This window comes from Uloborus diversus, chromosome 9 (genome assembly GCF_026930045.1).
Source record: "Uloborus diversus isolate 005 chromosome 9, Udiv.v.3.1, whole genome shotgun sequence".
Lineage (NCBI taxonomy): Eukaryota > Metazoa > Arthropoda > Arachnida > Araneae > Uloboridae > Uloborus > Uloborus diversus.
In genome coordinates, this window is record NC_072739.1 from 147,315,102 (window position 1) to 147,331,582 (window position 16,481).

At 31.7% G+C, this 16,481-nt stretch overlaps 1 protein-coding gene across 2 annotated transcripts in view; it reads left to right on the forward strand.

The window, feature by feature from the left end:
- Positions 1–657: 657 nt before the first annotated feature.
- The window catches only part of LOC129229552 (uncharacterized), a 52,304-nt gene continuing 36,480 nt past the window's right edge, over positions 658–16,481 (forward strand). For both annotated transcript variants that reach the window (XM_054863875.1, XM_054863876.1), the window contains exons 1-5: positions 658–885; positions 2,763–3,048; positions 10,763–10,966; positions 11,556–11,674; positions 14,571–14,662. In XM_054863875.1, coding sequence (XP_054719850.1) covers positions 2,782–3,048; positions 10,763–10,966; positions 11,556–11,674; positions 14,571–14,662 — 682 coding nt within the window. In that variant the 5' untranslated portion in view covers positions 658–885; positions 2,763–2,781. The remainder of the gene's footprint in view (positions 886–2,762; positions 3,049–10,762; positions 10,967–11,555; positions 11,675–14,570; positions 14,663–16,481) is intronic.

Genomic DNA, 16,481 nt, shown 5'->3' on the forward strand with positions numbered 1-16,481 from the left:
AAAAAAAAAAAAAAAAAGAAAGAAAGAAAGAAAGAAAAAGAAAGAATGAATGAAAAAAAAAACGAAGTCACACAAATTTGAGGGTGCAAAAAAGAAAATAATAATAACGAAGGTGCACTGAGGGCGCATCGGCCGGCGGGCCCGTCCGCCCCTATCACTGTCTGACCCCTTTTTTTCCAATTATACCAAAACCTATGTTGCAGCTGCTCTTAATTTTCGTCATTAGTTATTTTATTTTTGCTTCTGTGTTTTAAATTCATTATAAACTACATCCCCCCCCCTCACCGGACGAAAAAGGGAAAACAATATAGGAAGGAATACTAAGAATTAAAGAATTTATTTCAAAGCACTGGGATAGTTTTTGAAAAATAATTTAAATGAAGTATGAAAAAATCTCCTGTTTCTTGGAAATGTCATGCCCAGGGCACGGGCAAGGGGAGCCCGTGCGATAAACAGTGTGAGCAGAAAAATTAAAATTGAAGATGCAACCAGTATTGAGCCATGGAAATTGCGAACGTAATTTATCTCCGCCGCCGCTCACCGCTAATCTTCGCCGGGTGAAGTGGTGCGCATGCGCATTTCAACGGCATTCAATCTTCTTTTAAGGATATGTGAAATGTTTTCTTTTGTCATTTTTTTTTTTTGGCATATTCGGTCGGTACTTTTGTAAACAAAATGTTTAATTATACAAAACTGCACTAACAAAGAATAATATGACTAGTTTATTGAAGGAAAACAATTAATGCCTTCAAAATTCCAAAGCTGTGAAGGGACGAAGTATGATTTATTTAGAAAATATTCAAAAGAATTGAATACATTATTTGTTACTTCATTGGAGATGGTTTTTTTGTTCATTCATGATCAACAAAAAGTTTTTGTTCAAAGGTATTATTTTGTTTTAATCTGGTTTTTAATAGTTTGTTTTTAAGCTATACCTAAATATATATTTTCTTGTTGTAATTAACATTATGTACATTAGAATGCCGACATTTGAAGCTATTAACGGGTGACATTGTTTGATGACATTGAAAAATTAACTTTTTTGTGAACTGATATGTGTTATTTCTGTTAAGTACAGAATATTTCTCCATGTCACTAGCTGCAAATCTCTTTACAGAAGTAACATAATTCCTACTAGTTTAAAGAACCAAAATGGCAGAGTAAGATTTTGTGCTTAGGGACTGTCCATAAATGATTTCACACTTTTTTCACGAAATTTTAGCCACCACTTCATTTGTCACAAAGTGTCACCATCCCCCTTGTTGATGCTGTTTTTCATAAGAAAGTTATTTAAAAAATTATTTCACACTTCTTGTTAACCCCCCCCCTCCCCCCCCCCCCAACCTTTTAAGTGTGAAATGTAATTAATGCAAAGTAACTAGCAAAGCTTTATACATTCATTACAGATTTAATAAACTTAGAAACTAGTATTTTTTAAGGTATGCAAGTAGAGTAGGCATAAAATTCAGCTTATACCTGCACACATTTTGCATCCCCTCTAGACGATTCAGTCAAAGCAAGAAAAGAAAAATTTTAAATTATGAAAACAGAAAATATTCATGTAACTTGGCACTCTTATAAAAAACATTTAATGCCAAATTTTCACCTTTCATAGAACTGATCCCAATATAATAAAAGTCTCGTATGAATGGTGGAAGAATCAAAATATAAATTTTTATGACAGTCTTCACAATTAAAATATGTTAAAAGAGTATTTTCATTTAAGATCGTACTGAGGCTTTTAATTAAAATGATTTTTTTTTCTTTGGTAAAAAAATTGTATACCTAAATGTATTAAACCGGGAGAAATATTGTCTACAATGGAAATCATGATGATTTTCTTAAAACCACTTGTCATGTTTCTATAATTGTTGTCACTGATACATATAGTAAATAAATTGCATGATTTTGTAACTTTAAAAAAAAATCTTTAAACGAAATATGCATTGATCTTTTGATTTTTAAAGTTGTGTAATGTAAGTCAAACTTATGATTCATTTGTAGATACTGCAAATTACTTTCCTTGTTTAAGAATGTTTGATTTTAATTTTACTTTTATTTTTTTATTTGTAGTAGATAGTTATAATTATGAGGAAATTAATTTTCAAGAATTTATTCTTTATTATTTGTAATTAATGTCTAAACTGTCACAGTAAATTATTTCTTTATTTATACCAAGACCCATTTATGTATTGTATTTTTCAAAAAAGTTTTTCAAAGTTTGAAAGTCAAAGATTTTCAAACAATATTCTCCTATAGAAATCTCTAAGCATGAGGAAATAAAATTACAAGATTTTACTCTTAATTATTTAATTAATTATGAAGAAATTAGAAATGAATATTAAACACTCCTTAACAATTAATTCATAAAATCTTCATGATTTTCCTAAAATAAAATTGTTTTTCTTACAAATAGTGTTTAAACCAAACAAACCTGGTTTGAACCAAAAAAAAACCTGGTTTAAAAAAAAAACAATTTTTTTTTTTTTTTCAAAAAAAAAAAAAAAAGTACGGGTTTTGTACAAACCCTGTAAGTAGGTGATACAGAAACTCTTTAGGAATTAAAATTATGGAATCTTACATCTGCTTAAGTGAACATGTTTTCATGTTCCCGTGGGGTGTAGAGTTATCAAGGTTCCACTGTAAGTAAATAAATAAATGAGGAGGTTTGTGTTGATGCTAAAACTTCTTTGCATGAAATATTGTCATAATACATATCACTAATTTCTCTTATTTAATAAGGTTTTTGCTTTATTTTGCAGACTATGATTTATAAAAAGCATGGGAATTTTACGCAAACCTGAAAGTGCAGATTTCTCAGCTATGGATCCTTCCAAAAACCCCAACAAGAAATTACGCTTGGATGTGAATGCTAGAAACAATTCACCAAGTGCTGCTGATGATTTATGGGGTCAAGACGATATAACAGCTGAAGAATTTGACATGCTTGAAACTCAAGCAACTCAGTCTCATAGAGCGCAAGACCCAGTTTTGCATCCTGCTGGCGTTTCTTCGAGAAATTTAAATGGTGCAAATAATCAAATTGAGGTAATATTTCGATTTTCATACCAAAATATTTTGAAACATTAAACGAAATCCTATTGGGAAAAACTTTAAGAGAAATTGCAAATTTTGTTCATTGTAACTAGAATTTTGTTGTAATGGAATTCAAATAATAAGATGGCAGTTAAATTAGGGCGGAAAATTGAGGAACTGATGTGATATACCCCACCCTTGGCGACTTTTTCCTGTTGGCGCCAAGAAAGCGTCGCCAAGAAAACGATGTATGACGACATGTGTCATACATCGTTTTTAGCGATGCTTTTTTTAGCGCCAATAGGAAAAAATCAGATAAAAAAACATGATCAAAGCACTTCAGAACACAATATATATGAAAACAACATAAAACCACAACAAAAAGCATCACAAATATACGCTTCAAAAATACCAGAAAGGTTTTGTACACAAAGAACAATTACTAGAAAGTATTTAAAATGCTTAAATTGACAAATTACTATAACAGCTCACCAATGAAATATGTACCAATCGAAATAAAAGCTATTTTCCAGCATGCATTTCATCGAACAAAAACTTTTCTCATACTCTGCTAAAAAAAGAGCAGAGCGATTCAAATCGCGATGTATAAAGCGGAAAACATCCCCAAAATCCATAACTATTTCAGCCGAAAAAGCGCTTATTTACTCAAATTTCGATGTATGAAAAGTAGAAATGTCTCAACAAAACATCCTAAACATAAACAATACAAAAATACCATACATTTATTTGCTATACAGACATGCTCTCAAAATACCTATTATATTTTACATAAAATAATATCTTTATATTTTTATAAAATGCTGGAGTCAACTTATTTTCAGAAATTCAGTACCTAAAGGAGGCACGTTAATAGAATATGTCTAAATAATTCGTGGCATCGATAAGAATTAACTTTTAGAACATAATAACCATACTATTTTTGTAAAATTAATTTACATACAGTAAAAATAAAGTTAAAAACTACAAGAACCCCTCAAGGATTTGTAAAAAACAAAGAATTTCGGAAGTGAGAGTTTTTCTGTGAATTCTAAAATAAAGTACTTACCTATTTATGGTATAAATCCTCACACTCAGTCCAAAACAAAACATCATATGACAGTGGCACGTTACAGATACACACCACGTTGGAGTTAACTTTTAATTAACGTTCAAGTTTTAAGAAACTGGCATTTTCTAATGTTTTTACTTCAAAACACAACTACTGCATTTAAACTAACACAAAATAAGCTTTCCTGTAAGGTATATTTCACGAAACAACACTTATCTCTCCTGCGTAAAACCGAATAAACAAGATTGAACAAGATTGCCTTCGCGTTGCCAAACACAGGTTAGTTTCACCAGGGATGCCATGCTTTAAAAATTATCGCTTCATTGGCGAGAAAAATATTTCAATTTTGTGCAAAAAATCAGATGTCGCCAAATGGGGGGGTATATCACATCTGTACCAAAATTGAATTTGTTGTAACGGGTATTTCGTCTCTTAAAATACTCCCAATATTTTGTTGAAAAAAATTAGTCTAATTGCTTTTGTAATTTCTGCACCTCAGAGCGAGGCCTTCGAGATAGGAAGGCCATCCAACTAGCAAATGACGGCATCGTTCGTCGATCCACAATGATATTGGGAAGTGAGCGCTTTGATTAGTATTTTGGTTTAATTAAACTATTTGGTTTATTTATTATTGTCTTCTACTATTTTAGTAGTATTAAAACTTCTACTTTTTCATTTGAAAACATAAAAAGGAACCAATAATCATACATTAAAAAATGCACTGAGCTTAATTCATAGTATTTCACATAAAAACATTTATAAATCTTACAAAGTATTCAAATAACTAAGCACGATTTCATTTTACAATCTTGTAAAAACAAAGTGATAAATAAACATAGTTTTATTTTTCATTTGAAATTTTTTTTAACACTAATCGCATTTTAACTACTCGTATATTGTATTGAAGCATTGAATCTTAAGAAGTATTCAAATAAATAAATGAACTTTCCTATTACAATTACATCAAAACAAAAAATAATTTTACCATTGTATTTGAATAAGAATAAAATGAAATTTTAAAATATAAATAAACATTTTTACTAAAGTAAACGAGAAACATAACTGCAATATGTTTCAAAGACATAACATCAAATTAAAATACATAATACCAGATTATTAATGTTAACTTAGCTTAGCAAATTTATGCTTTTAAAAAGACATGAATGTTTGGGTGCCATCCCCCAAAGTAAACGGTGCCCTACCTACTTCAATTATGAAAACTTCAAGAAAAATACCCCATAAACATCTCCCCTGTCTCCCTTAAAATTTCAAGGGCACAGTTATTTATAACTATAGCCGTTGAAAAGCTATCATTATTATGAGACTATGATTCCTACCCCTTCCCCCTTCGGTGGGCACTCTCGAAAAGTTACACAGGAATTCAACTTGAAAAACGTTAATTAAAGAATGAATTATACAACATCATGAATACTGTATGTTGTACATCAAAAAAAAAAGTATTCAATTTCAAAGCAGCCTTTTTTTTATTTGGAATTTGGCTACTTTTCCATTTTCATCTTTTTCTGCTGCTAATGATTCTTGTGTAGGGGGGGGGGGGGCTTTAATAGTTCATCATTTTAGGCTTTTGAAAAATTATTTTAAAGAGCATTAATTGATGACAAAGTAACCTTTTTCAAAAAACTTCTCATAGAATGACCATTTTATCAACTTTCTTCAATACTTAAAACTTCATTAATGTTAAATTTAGATCAACATTTTGCTGAGTAGGCTCTTTTAGGAATTCAGTGTGACACTAGCTGCGTGCCCGGCGTTGCACGGGCTACCTAAAAAATGTAAGAGCAGTCCAGTTGATGCTTTTGTAGTACACTGACACTAGTTTCTAACGCGTTAAGGAATAAATAAATGCGCGTAAAGCAAGGTTTGCAAAACACCAGTAAAACATATTTTTGCCAAAACACCTCATCAACGTTAATAATCGTTATCAATGATTCAAGTTATGAGTACATTTTCAGTCAGCACAAAAGGGGAAAATATATGCATTATCAACTATAATCTTTACTCACGTTAAACTGAATTACATCTGATAGACTATATCGGAAATATTTATGCACAATAACAATCCACTTTTTACATAAAATAGTCTACTACCCGGCGTTGCCCGGGTGTTTATTTATGCAACATACCACTCAGATAAATATTTGGATGGATTCTATCCACATGGTCGTACAAGAATTACATCAATCCGTTTTCCAGGTACAAACCCTCAAAGAACTCAAATAACTTGTAAATCACTCATTTACTTTACGACGTGCACGGTCCTCCTCGAAAATGAAAGTTATGTCATGTGACGCGTATTTAACAATCAGGCTTGAACAAAAAAAAAAAAAAAAACAGCAAAATTTTGCTGCAGATTACGGCAAAATAATCGAAAAGTAAACAACTTAAACACCCTGATTACAGGAAAAGCCTTAAAACAAAAGCCTAATTTTATTTCTTTATATTCGAGAAAAAGAAATGGCAACAGATCTTTCATCTCAATGATTTTCTTCACGCTGTAAATTTTAATAAAAGCGTTCATCCGGAAAGTTGAGTTGAAGCACTGAATAATAATTTGAATGGAGGAAAGCCTTCGAAAAATATGGATTTTATTTTGAAATCTAAGAGTCATAATTAATAATTTTTAATTGATATCTCCGCTAATTATTATCGGAGGATTATGTTAAATAGCCAAACATGAAGACGGGAAGATGACGAATCCATCGATACCTGGTTCGATGGTCAGTTCACTGTCGTTCAGGAGAAGAAGCTTGGACATAGATAGATAGATAGATAGATAGATAGATACTCAGATTTTATATGTATAAGATTTTTGTGACAGGGGAAAGGGAGAGGATAACAAGTGTGACATCATGCGTTGTTTATAACAATATGCTCATGTTGAACAGCGTTACATGTAACAAGGAGGGGGGGGGGATTTGTTCAAAATTTTGCAACATCCTTTATGGACAGCCCCTTAATTCAACTTATGTTACAGTTTCAGAGTTCCTGAAAGCTTTTTGACAGAAAACCCCAAGGAGTTCAAAATTTATATAGTTCAAGACATTTTGCCTTTTTTAAGCATAACAAACAAGCATAGAGCATTTGGCAAAAACACGTTGTATCCACTGCTAAAAAGTAATCTTTCGCAAGCCCAGAAATCATGAATACCGTTAACTCAACCACAATTTGTACATAAATATCATAAAACTTAAAGATAACAGTGCCAAAAAAAAAACATATTTTTTTTTAATTTGCTCACAGAACCAGATTGTTTGAATAACATTGCAGGGGCATAGTTGGGGGAAAATGTTTGAGTATCGAACCCACCACCTCCGGCGTTCAAAGCTAATCTTCTTACCTCAGAACTACGGAAGCCCATCAAGGAATGTTTTTTGATCAAAATAACACATGCTAGCGTATGAAACAATTTAATCGAAACCGAAAATATAAAATTAGTTCAGTTAAAAGCCTGTTTCAATAAACTTGTTTACATATTAACTGAATATCAACACCCAGTTACGTTGCTTCTGATAGCAACAAGTATATTTGCGGAAAATTTTGACACATGTGTATTGTCAGCTTGGAAAATCCATTTCGAATAAATGCGTGTACAAGGTTGAAAAAATAAAGAAATAAAAAGTTGCAAGTTAACCGTTTCAAATATTAAAGCAGTATGCTGAAATTACAAATTACAGACAAAGATATCAGAAAGGAAACTGACAATTGTTTGTGTAATGGAGGAAAAGTTAAGTAACCTTAACTGCATGAAGCATAAAATGTTAATTTATTTATCTGAGAAAAGTACTTACCTCCGAACTTGAAAATTTATTCCATAAGGCGCCCGATTTTTTTCTTCTCATGCAGGTTGTTCGGTAGCGCAAATCGCTGACTCCCTTTCACTCAGCAGACACTTAGACACTTACAAGACTTATTATATATATATATATATATATATATATATATATATATATATATATTTTAATTGCCTCTACATTCTGGTGCGTTTAAAGGATGAGATAAATCCAACAGTATTGTGTTCAAGAATGTGCATCCGAAGTTACATATTTCCTATTTCATCTATTTCAACCAAAGAAAGCAGCACTACTGTGTGCCTGCAAACTGCACTGCTTTCAAAGTTTCGCGCCAAGTTCAAAGATCGACGACTGGTGGCGTAACGAAGCGGGGGGGGGGGGGGGAGTTGTCTGGCCTGTTATCACGTGGGTCTCGCTCAGAGCCTGACTTACGTAAGTCACATAATTGCTATTTTACAGTAGAGTGTAAAAATGGTCGTGTGGTACATACAAGGGATTGGGCTCGCACTCTTTTAACACTGGTAAACTATTACAAAGGATTTTTTTTTATTATTATTACGTTCATATGGCTTGATGCTGAATAAGAGTCTGCATACAATGCACTAATAAACAGAAACCCCCAAATTTTGGGCTTATGTCAGTCTGGCTCTGAGGTACAGATTTAATGACAGTAATTAATCTTGTATGATCCTATGATTTTGAGATTCATGTATATTTCATACAAGTCAAAATTTATGACATTGCAGTAGCAGATCACCTCACTGGCTCATGAGGCACAAACCTGGGACTCTAGCATAATAAGGGGTTTCAGAATTACTGAGTGTTTCCTCCTCAGAGCCAAAATAAATTTTGGTTTGGAAGATTTCTCATGGAAAACTGAGTTAATCATGGCTCAGAGACTATTTAATATAAATATGAAAAATACTGTTACATAAAAATCTAAAAACAAGATAGAAAAAATATTATACATAGTTATTACCAATTTTTCAGAAAATGGTTTCATTTTAATATGGTAAAAAAAATTATAGCATTAGTGTTCACAAAACAAACAAAAAAAAGTATCAAAAGAATAAAAATGACTAAAAGTTTTTTTCTCTGTTAAATTAGAAAATAAGTAGCAACCCTAAAATGTTATTCAGGAGTATTCCAGAATCTCTGATGATATGATTTTTAATGAGTTAATAAAATGTGCTTTAAATATTCTTTTAAGGAAAAGTTCATAAAAATTGATGGAAAGCTCAGTTTTAAAGAAGGAACAGATAAATAAATGTGATAGCTTCATAGAGGCTGACATATTTCCATTTTTTTTTTTTTAATTCAAAATATCATTACAAAAAGCATTTAAGGGTGAAAAATACTTCATCAGAAAATGTTCAACATTTAAGAGTTGGCTTTTTTCTTTCTCTTCCTCCTAATCTCAGCATTACTCAAAATTGCCAGATTTTCTACTTAGCAGCTTAAAATATATGGTAAAATTGCTAAAGTTTTAAATAAATTCGCTTTCACTTCAGGAATGGAACTTTATTTAAAACTTCCATGCAGCAATCAAAATGATTGCTTTTTGACCTTAGCCTTATGTAAACAATTTGTCTTTGTAATTGGTCAGAACAATCACTAGATATTTTCCCTTGAATATCACTCTAAAAATAATCATGCAACCCTGATTTTTATGTCAGAATTTATCAGAAATTAAACCCTATTTTTGACATAAATGTTTTTAATTTTGCGAAATGAAGTAGCTTTCAAACATTAAGTTTAGAAAATACGCAATTTCTGCTATTGCATTATGGCAAAGGTAAACTTTTATGTATAGTATATTTTCAACACCATCCACGAATACATGATAGGGCTGTGCGATGTAAAAATGTCTACATCGTTATGCATTGCTAGCTTTATATCGCAATGTTGCAGAGGGGGCAAGTGGGGCTTATAAGTGCGGGACAAATTTTTTTAAAGCAGTTGAAGACTATTTTTGGCTATCTTGAGTGACTGGAGGGGGGGGGGGAGGCATATGATGTTCTCTCACGAAAATGTTTTGGAATTGTAGTTTTAAAAACGCCGTTTTAGTAGAGTTTTGTCAATGTTTGGGAAATGGAGAAAAGTTTCCAGGGTTGTCCCTGTAATGTTTTTTTTTAAAATAAAGTCTAATTAAGTCTAATTATGAATAATAAAAATGAACAAAAGTTTGGACTTTCTTTGGTAATGTAAGGGTAAGGAAGACTCTTCCTGGAAAAAAAATTTTCAAACTAATGTCTTAAAAACGCAAAATTCCAGTTTTTTTTTTTTTCTATTTTTTGAACTGATAAAATCCTATGAATTCAGTCTTGAACTTCCTTTGGGGATTACAGAAAAAGATCTCCGTAGTTTTTTTTTTTTTAATTGGAGTATCAAAAACGCTGTTTTACCCTATCCAGGGGGATTCTCTTCTTGATCCCCCCCCCCCAAACTAGAGTCTTTATAACGTCATCTTTGAATTTAAAGGAAGGAGAGAGTGCTTTCGGGGACCGCCTCCCGGAAATTTTTCAAAATTTAAGTTTCAAATATGCAATATTTGGTTATGTTAATGTTCGGGTAATCTCACCCAGAATGTTGTGAAATTGAAATCTTAACTTTGAGGCAATCTTTGATACAAAAAAAAGTACAGGAACAGTCGCCTCCCTTGTCCCCCCCCCTCGAATTGCCGCCACTGCGATGTTGCGATGCATCACATCTATAAAGCTTAAACAAATTTGCTTTTAAACCAGGATTTTTCATAGTAAATCTACCCATAAATCACAGAAACATTTTTAAATTATATAAAAAAAGTTTTATTGATTTTGAAATATGCATCTTATATTTTCTCTAGCTTGAATCTATGAGGCAAATGCAGTATGAATTAGAAGGAAGGATCAAGTTATTGACTCAGAGTGTTGAAAAAACTAAAAAAGAGCTGTATGAGGAGAAGCTTAAAAAGGAAAAACTCGTAGCAGATAAAGCTAAAGAGTTTGAGGTACAAGAAAGCAATTTGCGCAAGGAAATCGAGAAAATGAAAAGTGCAATGCAATTTAAGGTATTTTTTTTCTTACTTTTATCTTTCATTTAGCACTAACCTTGCTAATAATGTAATGACATTCATGGGTATATCCAGAAGGGGCAGGAAGATGCAACTGCCCCTCCCTAGAAGAGAAGCTCAGACTCCCACACTCTTTCAAAATGTCACCAAAGATAATTGAAAATTGCAATTTTAGGTCTTCAATTTTGACAAAAATTCAGAGTGAACCATATGTCTGCTTTTTCTGCCCTCATCTAGCATAAAATGTTTTGGGGGAGAGAGAGAAAGACTATAATTTCAAGCAATTTCCGAGGTGCATACTAGTGGGGGGACAAAGTCATCGAAATTTTTAGGGATCTTTTTCTCTTTCTTTTTTTTTGGGGGGGGGGGCTTGCTGTTAGGAAGGGGGCACTCCTGCAACCAATACTTCAAGAAATGCTTCCATTTTCCTCTTCATAATCAAAATATTTATGGTGAGGTTTTTAAAAATTATTATTATTATTTTTAAGAGAGAAAGAAAGAAAAAGCTCTAGACTTTAACTTCTATTAGAATATCATAAAAATTCTTGATTGATAACAGGTCAATAAAAAGCTCCTTTTTTTTCAGGATCAGGAAATGAAAAGCGTATATTCGAAGGTTCATATGCTGGAGGACCAACTTAAAGAAAAACAAGATGGGAACTCATCTGTTTCATTGAAAAGAAATGCTGAAAGTTTTAATAAAAGGTATGACATTTGCAATATATGTGTATATGCATTCACAAGCAAAATTACTTCTTGTGTGTTACAATACTGATATTGATAAAATAAAAACTTTGTTTTGCTATCGAATGAGAAATGCAATTCTCTTTTGCTAATTCCTTGAGATACACCAATGTGACATTCATCCATCTCCCCTTGTGTACTGTACAAAATTAAAAACTCATACAACTGCAAACTGAGATATGTTAGGCAATTTATTCAACAATTTTTACTTATTGCATGCTGTTTTATGCAGTTTAAAGCTGTGAAATGGTTAAACTTTCCAGGTCTTGAGATTTTATGTAATGATTTAATATGAAGATAAGCTCATTTCATGTATTAGAAAGAATTGTGGCTTAAAGAGATTTTTTTTTTTTTTTCACCAAACAAATCCAGTATATTATCTATAAAATTCAAATGTAAGCAACCTTTCCACCCCATGGTTGTTTTTTGAAAGTAAAATTATAGGTTAGTATTAAGCCAACCTTGCTTTTGGATCAATAGCATGGACAACACATTGGTTAAGTCATACAATTTATCCTAATATTTAATTTTGCTGCACTATCTTGGAATATTGCAAGTATGTTTTATTAAACTCTTCCAAATGGGACTTACAAAAATGACTTTCTGGACAAGAAATACTTATGAAATATTTTTTGTTTTCAACTATTAAACTAATATGTCATTCAGTAAGTTACCGCCCTATAGCAGGGCTAAAGCAGAAATACATGAAATACACCGCCAGCTCAGTCAATTCCAGCCCTTGGTCACTCGTCTGGACAGTGCTAATTTTGTATTAGCTAACAGTTTGTTTGGCACTCTTGGCTTTCTTAAGAGGTTTTCCACCTCCAGCTCGGTCACTCCTATTCACTCCTATGCCGGGCTGATGAGTGCTAATAAGCACAAAATTGCAGTCCTCGGCTGGAATTGACTGAGCTGCCGGTGAATTTCATGTAATATGTCATGATTAACCCCTGTCTGGTTTAACGACAAGACTAATGAGGGGATCGGCTTTACCTCCTTATCTGAAGATGGGAGACTAGGTGCTGAACCAGGACTTCATTTAATTTTCCTTGTGGTAAGCTGAAGGGAGATGCATCACTTATTGCATCCATGGGCACCCATATGCAAAATTTTAAGGGGGCTCAGATATTTTCCCCAGGTAGGATATTTACCCCTTAGAAACCAATTTCAGTACAGATTAGAGTTATTAAAATTTGACATTTTTAATAACTTATTCAAAAATCAAGGAAGCTCTAACTGTTAAGGGGGACCTGAGCCCCCACTTGCCCCCCTCTCTCCCCCCATATGAGCACCCATGATCGCATCTCAATCATCTCCTTGTTAGTCCTGAAAACCAATAACCTCTAGAAAGAGCAAGATTGTTGAGACTCATTTATGGTCACTGACTGACCTTTTTAAAGAAAAACAGTAAGTATTTAGTAACATTCAACCCAAAACATACATTGTAGAAACAATCTCTTCCCCTGGCTTATCCTATTTGTTAAGACGATTTTAAAAATATAATTGAATTCCCAAAATACATTTGGATGTTTGTTTAAAAATTGTTATAACCATGGCAACTGACTGACAATAATGAAAGCATGTAGCATGTCCATCAGTTACCATGTTTTTAGATTTAAAAAAAAAATCATCTAAATGGAATTTTGAGAAGTCAATTGTACCATTAAATTTAGCTTAAAATTTCAGTACTCCTGGAGAAAAATTCACCTACAAAATGTTTATTTTGTCTACAAAATACTTACTATTTTGCTTTAAAAATATCAGTCAGTTATCCATGGAGTGCCCATATCCTTATCCTATGTTTTGTTAGTTTGTTTCTCATGCAGCTGCAATTGGTTCTCTTCCATTTAAAGACCTATCGCTTTTTCCAGGTACTGTCAGCCATCCTTTCAAGTAGCCAGACTTAGATAAAATGAAAAGCTTTCTGCAAACACAAATTCTAACTGGAAAATTTTCTGCTAATAATTATTTTGCCTAACTCACCCTTGAATAAAAAATTAAATGTATATTCAAATATGAAAGAGAAAAAAAAAGTGCTTTAAATCATTCTTTTTTTACAATAACATTTAGTTTGCTTATTTTTCACCAACTGAAGAAAACTGCCAAAACCATTATTTTTTTTACACATGTGCTTTAGAAGGCTTTTGGAGAAAGGCTTTAACAGAAATAAACACTGGGATTTTCTTAAAAATTCCCTTAAAAAAATAAATAAATATTTTTTTTTTTAATCAACGTTAGCAGTTTGAAAAAAAAATTCTGCAGAGCCAAAAAATTTTCTGCGAACGCTGTTCGCGGGTTTGTCTATACGTATTATGCAAGACTGCAAGTAGCGTCACTAACGATGGGTAACCATTACTGGTTGAGATTTTAAATACCCAGTTTCTCACCATAGAGAGGCATTTGGATCTTAAAATCAAATTGCATTAAAAATTAAATTTGAGGGCCAACTAAATCGATACTCAAGGGACCTTTAACCTTCTACACAATCATACCACCAAAATGCTGACAATTTTCTGTTTCTTGAAAGTCCACTAGTTGGGGTGAGGTTTGAACCTGCAACCTTGGACATAAAAGGCTGGTACTTAATCATTAACTTTAGGTTATTCCAACCTGTAATACAGTAAAACCCCTCCTAACAGATACCCCTCTTATGCGGACAATTTTTAATTCCCCGGTTCCAATGCAAATAACATTATTAAACCCCTGTCCAACAGACACCTCTCTACTGTGGACAAAAAAATTTGTCGTATTAGTGTCCGCATTAGAGGGAGTTTATTGTATTTATTTCAGCTTCATTGTAAAAATTTTATCACTGTAAATTAATTTATGTAGTAAATTAAATTATTTATATTTCTAGGTTTAGTTTTGGGACTGAATCTAAATCTACTGCAAGTGAATCTATTCCTAAAATTCATAGAAAATCCAAGTTATCACTTGATACACCATTAGGTATGCGTTACATGTTAAGATATATTTTTTTACTAAAATTTTATAGCATAGCTTTTTTAAGTTTTTTTTTTTTGTGTGTGTGTGTGTGTGTCTATTACACATCTAGAAGGTCGGTACTGTAAGTGGTTATTTCATGCTTTAAAAACAATTTGGTTAATATATATACCAGGGGTGAAAAGTTTAAAGTTTCAGTCTCTTGACAGAATTCCGTCTTTTTTTTTAAAATTTGATGAAGTGAGATATAAAAGCCTGTGAATGAGTGAAATCTGGAAAGAGTTTAGATGAATGTGCTTTTACATTTAATATGTATTATGCAGTCATATTAAAGAGAATACTACTCTTACTTAATGATGAAAAGTAAATAAAATAATAAAATGATATATTTTTTATAAATTTATTAAGCAATAATTTTTTGGATATTTTATTTTTGAACATTTTTTGTGAAAAAAAAAAGATACAATTCTTTTATTTGCTTAAAAACTAAATCTACCACACACCCCTTCTTGAGAATTTTTGTAACTTTCACCCCTGATATCTATCTCTCAAAAATTATTAAGTTTTTTTCTTCCTGCTATTCTCCAAGTTTTTTTTATTTTATATTACTTATTTATTTATTTATTTATTTTAATTTTTTTTCCTATTCAAAAATGTTAAATAATTACTGTGATGCTAAAGTAATAACCACTATTTAAAAAAATAGTGCTGCTTTAACTAATGCTGTTGCTTAAGAGTTCGATATTTCTACTTACTGCAGTTATAGCTTTAAAGCTGGCAAATATGGTATGGCTTCTTGTCAACCAGTTGTATATGCTTTTTCTTTTATTTGTACAAACAAATTTTTCCAAGCTTTCTTAAGATGATAAAACACAAAATAGGCATCAAAATATTTGAAAACTAGATTAAACTTGTGATTGCTTAATTTAACAATACATATATGCACACAATTTCTGTTCAAAAATAAAATTAAAATTATTTTATTGTAACTTAATTTTCTAAATTTACTGAGTTATTAAAAAAAATCACAGCAATGTTGCCTGTAGCATACTGTTTTATAAATAAATATATATATACATAGATATATATTGCAGCATATTAATATTTGTTATCATTATTATTACAGTAGAACTTCATAAATCCTGACTAATCTGAATCCATTTCATCTAAATTAATAGAAGTATGGATTAAACCAGGGTTCGTACGCTCCTTCAAAACTCCTCCAATACTCCTTCATTTTGAAAAATTTTTCGAAGACCCCTTCAAACTCCTTCATTTTGGTTTTAACTCCTTCAAAACTCCTTTTTTGGTTCGAGAGTGCAGAATCTTTCTCTATGACAGTAACTTAGAGTACTTCTATCGAAAACTGAAATTTGTCTCAAGGGTGATTTTAATGTAGTAATATTTTTTTTTCATAAAGATGTGATTTAAAAAATTAAAGCCATAAAAATTGAAGTTTAAAATATTATTAGATGACTCAGACATTCTATAAGTGAAGTATAAAACTTGCTTAAATGGGGCTTGACTATTTTTTCAAGTTTTAAAATTGTTCTTCCCTCTTCCACTCTCAGCAGCAAAAGACAGGTTGTCTAATTATTATTTAAATGTTTAAAAATGCATAAGTAGATGAATTTTATTAAGTGATTGTGTTAAGAAAAAAAAAACAATTGTTTAGTAAATCGCGGTTGTGATATTGTAAAAAAAGTCATCCACAAGTGTTGTCACGCCTTGAGGGGAGATGGGTTCATGAAATTTCAATTGGGGAGGAGAGATGGTGACATCACACAGTTATTGTAACAATTTGTTTATAAAAATATGACATTAG